Source organism: Gorilla gorilla, chromosome 23 (assembly GCF_029281585.2).
Source record: "Gorilla gorilla gorilla isolate KB3781 chromosome 23, NHGRI_mGorGor1-v2.1_pri, whole genome shotgun sequence".
NCBI lineage: Eukaryota > Metazoa > Chordata > Mammalia > Primates > Hominidae > Gorilla > Gorilla gorilla.
This window is the reverse complement of record NC_086018.1, coordinates 41,457,385-41,472,814: the sequence shown is the minus strand read 5'-3', so window position 1 is coordinate 41,472,814 and position 15,430 is coordinate 41,457,385. Positions and strand designations below refer to the sequence as shown.

Sequence of the window (15,430 nt, the reverse complement as noted above, 5' to 3'; positions counted from 1 at the left end):
AAGTGCTGGGCGCAGCGGTGGTTATGGCCCTGCCCCCAGTAGTGATGATGCTGTGATGGAACCCTTGCTGGGGAGGGCAGGGCCCAAGATCCAGGGGACACAGGAGGAGGCATCTGGCCTTCAGCTTGAGGGTGAAGGGGATGGTATCAAGGGGGCGACATGGCAAGCCAGCAGGGGGCACAGTTAGGCCTTGCTTTAGAGAGAGCAGCACGGAAGAGGAAGAAGGAACCAGAGGGGAGGGAGCTGGTGACAGACCTGGGAGGAACCCCAGAAAGTTTCAGTCGCAGGAGAATAAACCCGGCCTGGATTTTAACTGAGTCCCCACAGCTTGTCATCCATCCATTTGGTCACTCATCCACTCATTCATTCATCCAACAAATACTTATGATGAAGAGCCAGACTCTGTACTGGGCACTGGAGTTAGGTCTATGAGAAAGAAAGATCTGGGTCCCTGCCCCTATGAAGCCTCAGACGCCCTAGTAGGATAAAGAGAAGATAAATCAACTGCCAGAGTAATACAGACAGGGTGGTCCTACACTGAATGGCCCAATGGAGCAGGAGAGAGAAGCCAGACACAGACCCCACGTGTCAGATAAGGGTGGTAGGAGTAAAGAGGATAGGCTTTCTACACATGGTGCTAGGCCAGGAGGGTGTCCATGTGGAAAAGCCCTGAACAAGATCCCTATCTCACATCATCAACACAATCATTTCCAGTGGATCCAACACCTGAACATAAGAGGCAAAACAGCAAAAGTTCTGGAAGACAATATAGAAACAGGGCCAGACAAGGTGGCTCATGCCTATAATCCCAGCACTCTGGGAGGCCGAGGCAGGTGGATCACTTGAGGTCAGGAGTTTAAGACCAGCCTGGCCAACATGGTGAAACCCTGTCTCTACAAAAATACAAAAATTAGCTGGGCATGATGGCAGCTACCTGTAATCCCAGCTACTCAGGAGGCTGAGGCAGGAGAATCACTTGAACCCAGGAGGCAGAAGTTGCAGTGAGCTGAGATCATGCCATTGCACTCTAACCTAGGCGACAGAGTGAGACTCCATCTCAAAAAAAAAAAAAAAAAAAGAAAAGAAAAGAAAAAGAAATAAGTCTTCATTATTTCAGAGAACAGAAGATCTCTGCAATAAGGTACCAAAAGCATTTATCACAAAGAACAACACGAAGATATTTGACTACACCAAAATTTAAAACTTCCGTTCACCCAAAGGCTCTGCTAAGACCGGGGAAAGACAGGTCACAGAGGGGGAAAAGCTATTAGTAACATCACAGCTGGGAAAAGGCTCATACTCATAATCAGAATACATGAAGAATTTCCATGAACCAGTAAGAAAAAGACAAACAATCCAATTATTGTTTTTAATGGACAAAAGACTTGAGCACTTCCCAAAAGAGGAAATCTAAGTGGCCAATCAACATGGGAAAGGATTCTCGGCCTCACTGGTCATTAGGGGAATGCAAATGAAAACCACCCAGAGACACTGCACCAGCACACACCCGTGAGAATCAACCCACTGCAAGGACTGAATGAGAACATGCGAGCAAGCACTGAGCAGGGGTCTGGCTTGTGCAAAGGCTGGGTAAGCAGAGGATGCCAACAGTCACAGGCCCCTGCCCCCAATAGTTACAGGCCCTTGTCAAACCTGAGCTCCTGGGAGGCAGGCTTGATCCATTTCAGGGTCTCCCGAGCCCTGCACAGAGCCAGGCACATGACAAACCACAGCGGGCCTCAGAGTGTGTGGCTCAACAAACAAGGAAGTCAAAACTATTACGATCTAACCCACTGAGGACTGCTTGAGCCCAGGAGTTTGAAATCAGTCTGGGCAACATCATGAGACCCCATCTCTACAAATAATTTTAAAAATCAGCCGGGCACGGTGGTACATACCTGTGGTCCCAGATACTTGGGAGGCTGAGGTGGGGGGATCACTTGAGCCCAGGCAGTTGAGGCCGCAGTGAGCTGTGACTGTACCACTGTACTCCAGCTAGGGCGACAGAGCAAGACCCCATCTCCAGGGAAAAAGAAAATCTGACCTACCATTCTCCCAAGCAGAGTATCTCTTAGTGGTAACAGAAGAAAAGCCAGTTGCTATAACCATATGTTTGCTTTTTGCTTCCCCTTTCTAGCTTGCTATGTAAAGCCCTCAATATCAAGGCTAGCCTCCAAGTCTAGCAGAGAGAGGACCTCCTGGGAATGGGTCCATGCATCCCTCTGCTTAAGGGGGAATTGCCAGCCACAGGCAGAGGAACTGTGGCCCTGTAAAGGGGAAGGGGCTGGAAGGGCACTAGGCCCACCCACAGCAGACCCCCTGCTTGCATGCCCCTCGTGATGGGCAGCTCACTACTTGGTAAGGCCACATCACCTCTCCCCTGGGCGCCTGCCTATGGGGGAGTCTTCCCGCACTGGTGAGACTGCCTCCTGTCACTTCCCTCTGTCCTCTGCTCTGCCGTCTACCTCCTAAGGCCACATGGTGAACAGGTCTGCCCCTCAGCCTGGTCGGCCCTGCCCACATGTCCAGCTGCAGCAGCTATGAGGTCACTCATTGCTAGTGTTTATTTCATCCCTGCTCCCTGCCTGCTGGTCTAACTATGCTTCTAAAGCTGGAGGGAATGCCTCCTGCAGTCCACGTGGTAGCCAATATGTTGAGGGCAGAGGGGAAGAAAAGGAAAATCTGGAACATCTGAACTTCACAATGATCACAAGCAGCTCCGTCACCTGCACCCCCCGAATGAGCTGCCATATGCCCAGGCGGCCGGCGCCAGGGGAGTGGAGGGCCCCAGCCAGAACCTCGACAGACAGCTGGGGAGGGAGTGCACAACCCCCCCACATCCCACTCGACACCAGGCAGGATCAGCAGCCAGGCCGGCGGGTTCTTCAGCTGTGAATACAGTTTTAGGGGCTGGTTAATGCCACTTCCAATTGTGGAGCTTCTAGCATCACCTGGGGATACCGGCAGCTGAGGGTCCCTCTCCACCAAGAGACTCTCATAGGGTAGTGTCGCACGCTCCCTAGATCACGTCATGTCACCTTCCCACTTACTGGGAAGCCCAGGGCTCAGAGAGGCTACCTGACACCCTCAAGGGAGAAGACCACCCCGCAAAGTCCTGGCTACCAGCAGCACGGTGGGTGGACGGGGGTATGGCCAGGGACCCAGGGACCTGGGTTCTGGTGGCACCAAACACAATCTGGCTGCCCAGCCTCCGCTCTCTTGCTGTCATCCACCCAGGCCCCCGGAAGCCACACTCAGCTCTGCAGTTCCCAAAATGCCCCAGGCCCTCTCAAGTTTCCTGGCCTTTGCCCAGGCTGTTCCCTCTGCCTGCCACACCCTTTCAGCTGCACTTAGCTGCCTGTATCTCTTCAGCCTCTGGCTTTCCCCATGGGAAGCCTCCCCTGACTCCAGCACCCAAGGCCCCTCCTTCATGGCTCTCATTGATGATGGAATTGGTTGTTGACCGTCTCCCACGAGAACGTAAACCCCATGAAGGCAGCAGCGGTGTCTGTCTGTCCACACCATGTCCCCAGGGTCTCCCTGGCACTCTGTACATCCTTGATGAATGAATTAACAAGTTTATTCCTGAGGGCATGAGGATATCAGCTCAATCCCCAGGCCTCAGTCTCCTCAGGGGGCCAAAAAGGCCCATATGCACCCAAAGGCTGTTCTGAGAACGGAGGCCTGCCACACGGGAGATGTTCAGAAAGGCCACTGAATGGCCTCCGCCCTGGAGCAGGAAGAGCTAGGACCGGCAGCCTGAAGGGCCACCCCGCGGGTGCCCTGGACAAGCCACATCCCTGCCTGAACCTCTACCTGCCCTTCTGTAAAATGGGGTAATTGCAGGCCTAGCCCTGCCTTGGGGTTTGTGGAATAAAACTAAATAGTTATCCTCTTCTTCGCTCCCCAAGGAGCACCCCAGTAATAATAAAAGACCACAGCCACTTTCCAGGGCCTTCCTTTGAGCCAGGCCTTCACCCGGATGGGCCCACGCAGACCTCACAACCCCCCAACAAGGCAGGCGATGTCATTTCCCCACTACACAGAAAGACCAGAGAGGCTGAGCCACCTGCCCAAAGTCCCACAGCTGAAAAGTGGTGGTATCCCAATATGAACAGCCTCCAGTACCCAAAGGCCCTTGTCTGGGACCTCACTGGCTGCAGGGAGGGTTCACCAAGACCCTGCCAAAGCCAGGGAAGATGAGACAGCCCTGCACCTCCCCACCTTCCCCTCTGCTCCATGAGGAGGCCGTGGCAAGATGAGACCAGGTCCTAAATCTGCCCACAGCCTCCAGCCGCCAGGTGGTCACCATGTGGCACCAACCAGGGCAGCCCAGGGGTTTCCCAGACACTCTCTGCTGGGGCATGGTGGCAGGGACCCAGCCTCCCAGGGGAGGGTAGCGGCCAGAGTGGCTTAGCATCCATTCCGTGGCACCACAGCAGGAGATGCAGGCAATCTGCTCACCCCGGTTGGAAACTGAGTGAAACTTGCCCAGCAAATGAGCCCAGGTCTCACCTCCACCACCTGCTCCCAGCCCCAGACAGGGCCTGAGAGGAACAGGAGGAGCACCAGCTCGCAGCCTCCCTTGTGGGATGGAGAGGAGGGGGCGTTCAGCCCTTGGTGTTAAGGGCTGTCAAGTGACAGGCCCAAGAAGAGCCTGGCACAGGGCCTGACACATAACAGAGGTTCAGACATGTGGTCTCCCCCTGCCTCCTCTGCCTGTGGAAATCTCATGCCTCTTTTGGCCCCAGTTCAAATGCCCCCTCCAACAGGGAGCCCTCCTGGATCTCACCAAACCCTTTCTGGAGCAGGGTTGCAGGGCCCCTGAACCCACCTCCTGGGCTCAAGTTCCCTTCTCTGTCCTTCGGCTTCTCCCACTCCCTGGCATGGCACAGGCTGTGTGTGTGCACCTGGCTGGTAGGGGGGTCAAGGGGAAAGCTCACATCCAGACCACTGCTTGCTGGGTCCTCCTTCTAGACTGCCCTCCTGGTTTTTGGCCTATCAGACTTCTCCAGATCTGAGCTCTAGTGGCCGGTCAGGCAGACTCAGCCACCTCCCCTCCTCTCCTTGTCCTTGGTACTGACCTCATCACATCCTCAAGTGCCCAGAGGTCCTTGTCTGGGACCTCACTGGCTGCAGGGGGGGTTCACCAAGACCCTGTACATCATGAAGTCCAGGGAGATGACAGCAGGCACCTGCCCAGGCCAGGGAAGATGAGACAGCCCTGCACCTCCCCACCTTCCCCTCTGCTCCATGAGGAGGCTATGGCAAGATGAAACCAGGTCCTAAATATGCCTGCAGCCTCCAGCCACTAGGTGGTCACCATGAGACACCAACCAGGGCCACAGGGGTTTCCCAGATGCTCTGTGCTGGCAGTAGCTCTCTCTGAAGTCCTTCCACCCAGGCAAGCCCTTTGTGCCTCTAAAGGGCTCCTTAGCCTCGCTGACTGTGCTGCTTCCTGATAGTGCAGCCTCAGGCTACATTACTCCTCCCTGCCTGTGAATACCCTTCTCTTCCCTCAAGGCTTAAGTTACCCCACCTCCTCCAGGGAGCCTTCCAGGATCAAGCCACACTTTTAAGCATATGTGATCTTGCCCTTCCATGTATGAAGCCCACCTCACCCTGCCAGCACTGGGCACCCTGTGGCCGCTCATTCTGTCCACCTATAGAAAAGGGATAATAAATCAGTCCTCATAGGGCTGAGTAAGGATTAGAGATAAGGTTTATGGAGCCTTTAGCCTAGGGCCTAGATTACTGTAATTGCTCAGAAATTATTTCCTGCCATCACCATCATCATCATCACCACCACCCCCACCATCATCATCACCATCATTATCACCATCACTACCCTCACCATTATGATCACACCACCACAACCACCATCAACATCACCACCATCACTACCACCACCACCGTAATCATCCTCATTACCATCATCACATCATCACCATACCACCATCACCATCTTCACCATCATCATCATCACCATCAGCATAACCACCATCATCACCATCATCAGCAGCATCGCCATCATCATCACCATCATTATCACCATCACTACCCTCAATATCATCATCACACCACCACCATCACCATACTATCATCACCCTCACCCTCACCCTCATCATCATCATCATCACCACCACCACCACCACCACCACCACCATCATCATCATCACCACCATCATCACCACCATCACCACCACCACCACCACCACAACCATCATCATCATCATCATCATCACCACCACCATCACCACCACCACCACAACCATCATCATCATCATCATCATCACCACCATCATCACCACCACCACCACCACAACCATCATCATCATCATCATCACCACCATCACCACCACCACCACCACAACCATCATCATCATCACCACCATCATCATCACCATCACCACCACCACCACCACCACAACCATCATCATCATCATCATCACCACCATCACCACCACCACCACCACAACCATCATCATCATCATCATCACCACCATCATCACCACCATCATCATCACCATCACCACATCACCACCACCACCACCACCACAACCATCATCATGACGATCATCACCACCATCATCACCATCACCATCATCATCATCACCATCAGCATCACCACCATCATCACCATCATTATCACCATCACTACCCTCACCATCATCACACCACCACCATCACCACAACCATCACCACCATCGCAATCATCATCATCACCATCACCATCACCACCCTCACTATTATGATCATACCACCACCACCATCACCCTCATCATTGTCATTACCTTACCATCATCATTCCCACCACCATTATCATTACCATCATCACCAACATCGCACCATCACCACCATTATCAACATCACCATAATCACCATCACATCACCACCATCATCACCATCATCCTTACACCACCATTATCATCACCATCACCATCATCCCCATTATTATCACCATCATCATCACCATACCATCAGCATCACCATCATCACCATCACCACCATCACCATTATCACCATCATTACCAATATCATCATTAGTACGATCATCATCTCCCCCAGCCCCTGACATATGCATCTTTTTTTGTATGGAGCAGGAAGACAGCATTAGAGAAAGATTCCTAGCATTATAGAATATTCATTAAAGGCAGGGGTTCTGGAACCAAATTGCTTGGGTTTAATCCCAGCTCTGCCCCTTCCTAGCTGTGTGACCTTTGGCAAGGTCCTCACCCACTCTGGGCCTCAGTTTCCTCACCTGTAAAATGGAGATAATAGTACCTGCCTGTAAGTGAGCTAGTACTGCCCAGCATAACACAGGTTACAGCTGATAATACTATTTTCAGTGAGATGTGGGAAAACAGGCCCAGAGAGCAGCAGTGACCTGCCTAGGTCACACAGAGGGTAAGGGGTCAAGATTCAGTCCTGAGCCTCACATCTGGAGCTCCCTGCTGCTACTCCCATCCCCCACACCCCCTGCACTCAGCCTCAGCTCTGGTCTCGCCAGCAGGCAGGACCAGCACCCAGGCCCACTCACCATGGGGAGCCATAGATCCGGAAGCCCCGCACGGTGACCTCCGAGTCCTGAAGGTAGATGCAGTTGGTCAGCAGCGACTGCACATTCTCATAGTTCTCTGGCTTCAGCTTCGACACAGATGGGAAGTAGTAAAAGTCCTGCTTGATGAGGTCGGCCATGAACTCCTGGTCAAAGGTCAGCTCGTGGTTGCCTGCGATCACGATCTTGTACTCGTAGGGCAGGCTGCCTGCAGGGGTGGACACAGACAGACACACAGCTGTCAGCTGCCTGCAGGTGTGGCACAGACAGACACACAGCACACAGCCGTCAGCTTGTCCAGACGCCACAGCACGGCTGAGAGAGGGGCGGGCAGGAGGAAGCTGCTGGAATCGCTGACAGGGGTACCTGCTGCCAGGCCCCCAACAGGTGTCTTCATCAGATCAAAGGAGGCAGCAGCCTGATCACTGTCCCCACGGTCCTGCCTGCCCAGGCCTCCACTGGCCATCGGCCCCTGAGATCATCGGGAAGAGGCTGGACAGGTTCCTCCCAGGCTGCTGAGCTGCAGAGTGCCTGGCCTCATCCTGGGACTTCTCTGCCTCCGTTTCTTCTGTCTGGACTAGTTTTCTACTGGAAGAAGACCCCCACGCTGCATCCCCAGCCCTAGCTGTCACCGGCCTCACGGTCCCAGGCCCCCACCCCCTGGGTATCTTGGACTCTTTATCCTCCACTTTCCAAAAGGAATTGCAAGGTCTTTGCAGAGCCCAGTTCAAATGTTTGGAGACCCCACACTCAGGAAACATTATAGTACCCACCCCTACTGCCATGGAAATTCAAAGCCAAAACAAAATCTAGATGGAATCAAAACAAAAATGTCTATGTATACAGCCACTGAATTACAATAGTGTCATTCTAGCTTTGCTGTGTGCGAACTTTTGGGTAGTTCTTCCAAGGTACACATCTTTCTCTCTGGGGTCCAGTTTTCTGGATGCCCTAGGCAGGAGTGTACACTGTCACCCAGGAGAGACTGGCTGGGGGCTGGTTTCTCGGCAGCTGCCCGGCAGGCCTCACCCACCAGGCTGGCTCTATGCAGGCGCAAGACCACCACAACTGTTCGGTCTCAGTAAACGCCACTCGCCCCTGCCCCCTACTCCATCTGAGAGCCAGCCTGACCCCAGGCTTGGGCCCCTGACTCCCCACTCCCCACCAGCCTCAGCTGCTGGGCACTCATGGGCCTGGAGAGTCAAGATGGTACCTGTAAGCCCTGATTTGGATAAAAAATGAAATGTTGAAAGTGCACTTGGAGACCCAAGCCTTTCTCCTGGCCCCTCCTGGGCGGAGAGTGACCTGGAGGGTCAGGCAAGTAGCAAAGGCGCCAGCACAGCACAGGGGCCTCGGGGTGGATGGGGACCCAGACAGGAAAATGGTGACATTCCATAACCAGTTCACAAAGCAGTAACTGTGGCTAACAAAGACCGACACCTCGCGAGGCATCCCCTCTATTCCTGGAAGACCATGACCTTCATCTGCTAAAGCACACACAAGGCAAGGTGCCAGAACACTTGTCTGGCCATCAGGCTCCGCTGAGCCCCTTCCCTGACACCCCCTTCACTCCTCACCCTCCCGTGGCAATGCCCAGCAGCACGGGCACCGTGGTCTGTCCCCTGGGACAACACAGCAGCCCAGGAACAGCAGAGCCTTTTCCACCATGACCAAAAACTCTACCTCTTCCGCTGTGTGAGCATTCCGTGGGGAACCAAATTCCAGAAATGCCTCTGCTCCAAATACTAAGGATTGTTTTTCTTATTGGAAACGGATGCTTGCAATATGGGCTGAGACTCAGAAGATGTGCCATCACACTCAGCTCTCAGGAAGCACTCTAGAAAGAGCTCGCCTCCCCAGCCCCTATGTGAGCTCCAGGGAAGGGTAGAGTGAGGTGTACAGCAGTACATGTCCTATAACTACAGCCATTATTATATCCTAATAGCAATGAAATAGAAGGGTCCAGTGCCCCATTATAAGCTTCTTCTCTACCCCCAGCTAGATGAGACCTGTGCCATCTGTCTAACCACGTGCCCTATGACCACGGCAAATGGCCAGGTCCCAGCCTGGCCAGGGAGGGTGGGCCAGGGCGGTAAGAAAGGGAACCCCGAGGCGAGACAGAAGTTTTCTTCAAAACAGGCAGAAAATCCCAATCTACTCATAGCTGACTCACCAACCACCCCAGACTGCTTTACAGGTTTGAGAAAGAAAGCACGGCTCTTTCTTCTTCTGGATTTATCAACTCCGGGGCGGGGGACCATTGGTACATGGGGGGCCACTGGTACTTAGCAGGCCACAGAATCTCAGCTCCAGCAGCCTGGATCCCAGACCCACTCTGCCACCAACCCGCTGTACAACTTAGCTTCCCTGTGCCTCAGTTTCCTCACCTGTAAAATGAGAAAAGTAACAGCGACCTTGCAGGACTCTTCTGATATTATAGAAGATAATCAATGGAAATGTACAAAATTTTGATGTTCAAAAAAACCAAAGAGCTTCCCTGGGCCAGAGTTTGCAAACTAGAAGCAGGCAGGCCAGACCCATCCACAGACATATTTTGTTTGGCACAACTTTTTTTTAAAACTTGAATTTGTTGCCAACATCAAAAATTTGAGAGATTCCTAATAACATTTCATTACTTCTGTTTTCTAAAAATAAAGAAATAAATACAATTTAACCTCGGCCATCCCGGTCCAGTCAGGAAGTGCTGAGTGTCTGTGTCCCCTTGGACAGGATGAATGCGTCCAGCTGGCCCCGGTCCCCACCTGTCCCTATCGTCTCACACCTAGTCCACTTCATTCATTTGAAGGTACCGCCCACTCCTAACAGGCATTTGGGTTTCTGTCCCTGGGGACATGAAGGGAACAGCCTGGCCCTGGCCCGAGGTTCTTCCAGTCAGGCTGCTGGGATGAGAGTCTCCAAGCCCCTTCCACCTCCCTGACCCTCCTCTTGTTCATCAGAGCCCACCCTGATGGACGCTGGGAACTCTGCTTGCTGTGCTCATGGGAGAGCTCCAAGAACATGGATGCAGGCGTGTTTGCTTCCCCCGGCTCTGTCCCTAGCAGGCCCCAGCAGGAGTCTGGCGAATGAAGCCGCCCACAGCCCCACGGTGCGACCAGGCATGGTACAGAGAAGCCCTCTCCAGTGAGGCTCAGGCTGCGGAGAGGAGGGAAGAGGGCTGCGTGGGCCTGAGCAGCTGGTAGTGGGTCCGGGAGGACACAGCAGGAAAGATGGCCACTTGTGGACCCCTGGTGGAGAGCTGAGATCTCATTTCCCTAGAGCACCCCCAAGGTACTTGGTTTTATTATCTCCTCTTTGCAGCTGAGCAGAATGAGGCTCAAAGGCCGGGAAACCTGCCCAGGCCCCATGGCTGCGGAGGGGGATGCTGGTCCAGCTGAACCCATACCTCTGGACGGGCACCTCAGACTCCTCCAAGGCCAGCAGACCCCTCATCGAGCCCCTCCCCAAACACACTGCAGCAGGGAGGCAGCCAGAGCCCCCAGCTCAGGTTGGGGGTGGCCACCATCACTGCCTTCGGGCTCTGATTCACCACGTTTCCACTTCACATCACCCATCCATCCTGCAGCCCAAGCTGGGGGCGCAGAGCCAGTGCTCATGTATTTATGTCATGTCTTTGACTGGGGGTGTTACTTAAGCAAATTAGCAAATTACTCCAACTGTACAGTTTCACTTATTTATGCAGCTCCTGACTACTGGGGATTGGGCGGGGCGCAGAAGCTGTCAGCTCTCCCCTCTTCTTCTCACCTCAGCAGCTGATGACTGAGGCTTTTTACCTCCCAGAAAAGGGTGGATGGGGCACAAGGCCCAGCTCCCATACATAACGCAAGGGAGAAGGGCAGGAGCCACCACCTGCTGGGGTGACACCCTCCATGGCATGGAGGCAAAGGGACATCCACTTATGAACACAGAAACTGTCCAGCACCACATCCCTCTGAGTCCAAAGTCACAAGAATGCCTGTGGGTGTCCACCTGGACTTGGCAATTCACCAGCTGTGCATAACCTTCACAGACACTTAAGTGTTACTATCCCCAGGTAAACCTGGCGAAACTGAGGCCCAGAGAGAGCTTGCCTAAGATGAGACAAATCAATAGCAAAATAACTGACAATTACAGAGGACAATGGACATTTGGTAGACCCTATGGCGGTATCCTGAGGTGTAGATCCTGGGGTGCACCATCATGCTACCCCGCCTCTCAGTGGATGGATGGATGCATGGATGGATAAATCGTTTATAGATGGATGGATATATGGATGCACACATGGATAGATGGATGCATGCATGGATGAATGAATGGATGGTTTATAGATGGATGGATATATAGATGCACACGTGGATGGATGGGTACATGGATGGATGGTTTATAGATGGATGGATGGATGAATGGATGGTTTACAGATAGACAGATGGATGAGTGGATGAATGGGTGCTTTGTAGATGGATAGATATATAGATGCATACATGGATGGATGAATGGATAGATGGCTGGTTTATGGATGAATGGATGGATGGATGGTTTATAGATAGATGAATGGATGGATGAATGGATGCTTTGTAGACGGATGGATATATAGATGCATACATGGATGGATGAATGGATAGATGGATGCTTTATGGATGGATGCTTTATATATGTATGGATATATAGATGTATATATAGATGGATGAATGAATGGATGGATGGATGGATGGATGGATGGATGGATGATTTATGGATGGATGGATGGATGGGTGGCTGGATGGATGATTTATATATGTATGGATATATAGATGCATATATAGATGGATTAATGGATGGATGGATGGTTTATAGATGGGTTGGTGGGTGGGTAGATGGATGGATGGGTGGGTGAATGGATGGATGCTTTATATATACATATATAGATGGATGGATGGATAGATGGTTTATAGACAGACGGATACATAGATGCATACATGGGTGGGTGGATAGATGAACTGACAGATGGGTGGATGGATGCATTTATCAATCAATCCATCCTTAGCTAGGTCTGACTGTCTCCTTTACACCAACTGACCTCTGTGTCACCCCTTTTCCTCAAACATTTCCTCCAACTGTCCCTGGCAGGGCATTTTTTTGAATCACCCTCTTTACCCACAATCTTGATTGTCCATCTCTGAATCTTCTCCAGTTAAACCTGCTCTCTTGCAGGTGGGTATGGGGGACACAGAACGGAAGTTCCAGCATGGCCTGACCATCATGGAGTGGGCAGGAGGAGTCTCCTCCTCTGTTCTAGGGCTGCCACCTCTGTTGTTAGAGCCTAAGGCTGCATTAGTTTTCCAGTGTTCCCATCACCCTGCAGTTCCATTTTCCAGTGTTCCCATCACCCTGCAGTTCCGTTTTCCAGTGTTCCCATCACCCTGCAGTTCCATTTTCCAGTGTTCCCATCACCCTGCAGTTCCATTTTCCAGTGTTCCCATCACCCTGCAGTTCTTACCACCCCGAACATAGATACAATTCCCAGTGACCAATCATTACAGGCTCGCTTGCTTAATTTCATCACAACCCTCCATCTAAACAGTGAATGAGGGGAGTGTTTTGGGGACCTCAACCAACTAATTGATTTTCAGGGGCTTTATGGGGGAAAAATTAAATGAATACAAACTCTTCTGCCTAATGCCTGCACTGAACACAGAGGAAATGGATGTTGTTCTCTTTGCCCTTTCCTGCTGCTATTCCTCCCTGCAGCAGGTAAGACGGCTGACACACAGTGAAGCTTCCCCACTGCCCTGATGGAAGCTGCCTGAGAAGCCACCAGAAGCACCTGAACCCCGGGAAAGTAGCTGTTCTCCAAGCAGGTGTGGAAAGAGATTAGGCAGCACCAACCTTGGAGACCAGAACATAACATGACCCCCTGGACCAAAGATGGGCACAACATGGGGAAGCTAAAGAAAAAGCCTCTCTGCAGAGCACCCCCCGGGCTGGGCACGGTGGACAGCAGTGCAGGTGCTGGGGGCTGTGCTTGCCTTGGTAAGGCTCAGCAAGGGCACAAATGGGTCCAAATGCCTTTTCTCATCCACCTCCCCTCATCAACACAACGGAAGCTAAGAATCCACTGAGCCTATCCTGAACGCCCCTTAGGCTGAATGCCCACCTTCTTCCCTGAAGCTGGACCCACTACAAAGCCCCCTGCCCTGGTCAGCTCTCCATGAGCCCTGATTAAACATGAGCCCCCAATGTTCCCATGTTCCAGACCCCAGTGAGGCTCCACTGGGGACACAGTCATGAATCAGACACCACCAAGAGGCCTGTAGCTCTCCTAATCCATGCTGCTGATTGGACAGGAGGAAACTGGAGCTCAGAAAGGGGAAGAGACTTGTCCAAGGTCACATAGCGAGACAGTGGAGAGAGCTAGGACTTGAACCCTGGCCTCCTGCCTCAGAGATGTCTGAACAATGACCAGCCTCTGGTAGGACATGCCTGATGAGTAGACAGTTTAGGGGACTGGAAGGATATGAGGACATCTAGGAAGAGTGGAGCAGGGACTTGTGGCACCGGTCAAACCCTGAAACTGGAGACAGGCCAGGTGGACTCTGCGAGGTGGGCGAGAACGCTGATTTCCCAGCCTCTGCCACAAGCCCCAGGTCCTTGATGCCAAAACTAGTGCTTTTCAGAGCTGGGGAGCAATGCTACACATTTGTATTCTCCATGAAAACATTCAGACCATCTTCCCCAAATGCCTCCTTTTTTCCCAGCCAGATCATTCAACATCCTGGCATTTGCTAGCCATGGATTTCTTGTTGCAAAGACATTTAAGTATTAACCAGAAGAGCACTAGAGGATGGCCCTGTCGTTTTCACTCTTCATTTGCCACATACGTGTATTCACATAGCTGTGTATCCGCACACAGATTCCACATTGCAGCAAGTGCAGCTGCCGCACGGGGCAGAGGGGGAAGCGCATGGAAGTCTCTGCTTTTTGTGCTTCCGAGATTAATCTCCCTCCAAAAGGTTACAATTCTTTATCGCTAACACTTACCCATCCCATTTAACAGAAAGTGCTGCCTCCAAACTGCATAATCTGTTAAATTCAACAAGATATGTGCAAGCTTCTCCACCATCGATGCCATTCCCGGAGCGAAGTATTGAGCCCGGCGGAGTTTTAGCGTTCTCTAAATGCAGTGACAATCAGGAAAATGCCCACTTATGGCTTCTTCCGCCCATTCCCATCTCGCAGAACACAGCAGAGGGGGATGGAATAAAGAGACGGCATAACGATCTCTGATTGCATTTTTAGTACGTCTTTGACAGTTCTGTGTTTAAACACTTGCCGATGTCTAGGAGATTCACATTAGCAGACTTCTCGGTATGGCGCATGGTCTAGAAACACACCAGGATGGAGCAAGCTGCGAGAGTCAGCTGTGAGCCACCGTGGGGTCTTGGTGCAGCTCGGTGCATGAACGCCAGGAATGGCGTCACACGGCCAAGCACACACAGAAGACTGTGGCTGACCATGCAGAGAAAGGGAATTCTGTGTGTAACCTGAACAGGCGGGAGAGTTCTGGAGTCAGATGTCTGGGCCAACAGCCAAGGCTGAGTTCAGGGGAACACAGTGCAGGGCTGCGCCTGCAGAAGCTGAATTCTGCTATCCTGTACTGAGCGCCCTGTCCAGGCACTGTGACCAGCATCATGCATTCAATGCTTCCAGACACCCTTAGCAGGCACGGGCCATTCTCCCCATGACAGAGATGAAAGGCAGTGCAGCAGAGTGGGTAGGGGTGCAGGCTGGGTAGCCTGACTTCCATCTCTACCTCCCACTGGCTCTCTGGCCAGAATGAGAACCCTCACTTCCCTGAGCTTTAGTGTCCCCATTTGTAAAACACACATGCTTCCCCAC

At 52.3% G+C, this 15,430-nt stretch overlaps 1 protein-coding gene across 4 annotated transcripts in view; it reads right to left on the bottom strand.

Annotated features, from left to right (window-relative positions):
- The window catches only part of MPPED1 (metallophosphoesterase domain containing 1), a 93,676-nt gene that overhangs the window by 26,699 nt on the left and 51,547 nt on the right, over window positions 1-15,430 (bottom strand). For all 4 annotated transcript variants that reach the window (XM_055374823.2, XM_063704728.1, XM_031005597.3 and 1 more), the window contains one exon: window positions 7,541-7,766. In XM_055374823.2, coding sequence (XP_055230798.1) covers window positions 7,541-7,766 — 226 coding nt within the window. The remainder of the gene's footprint in view (window positions 1-7,540; window positions 7,767-15,430) is intronic.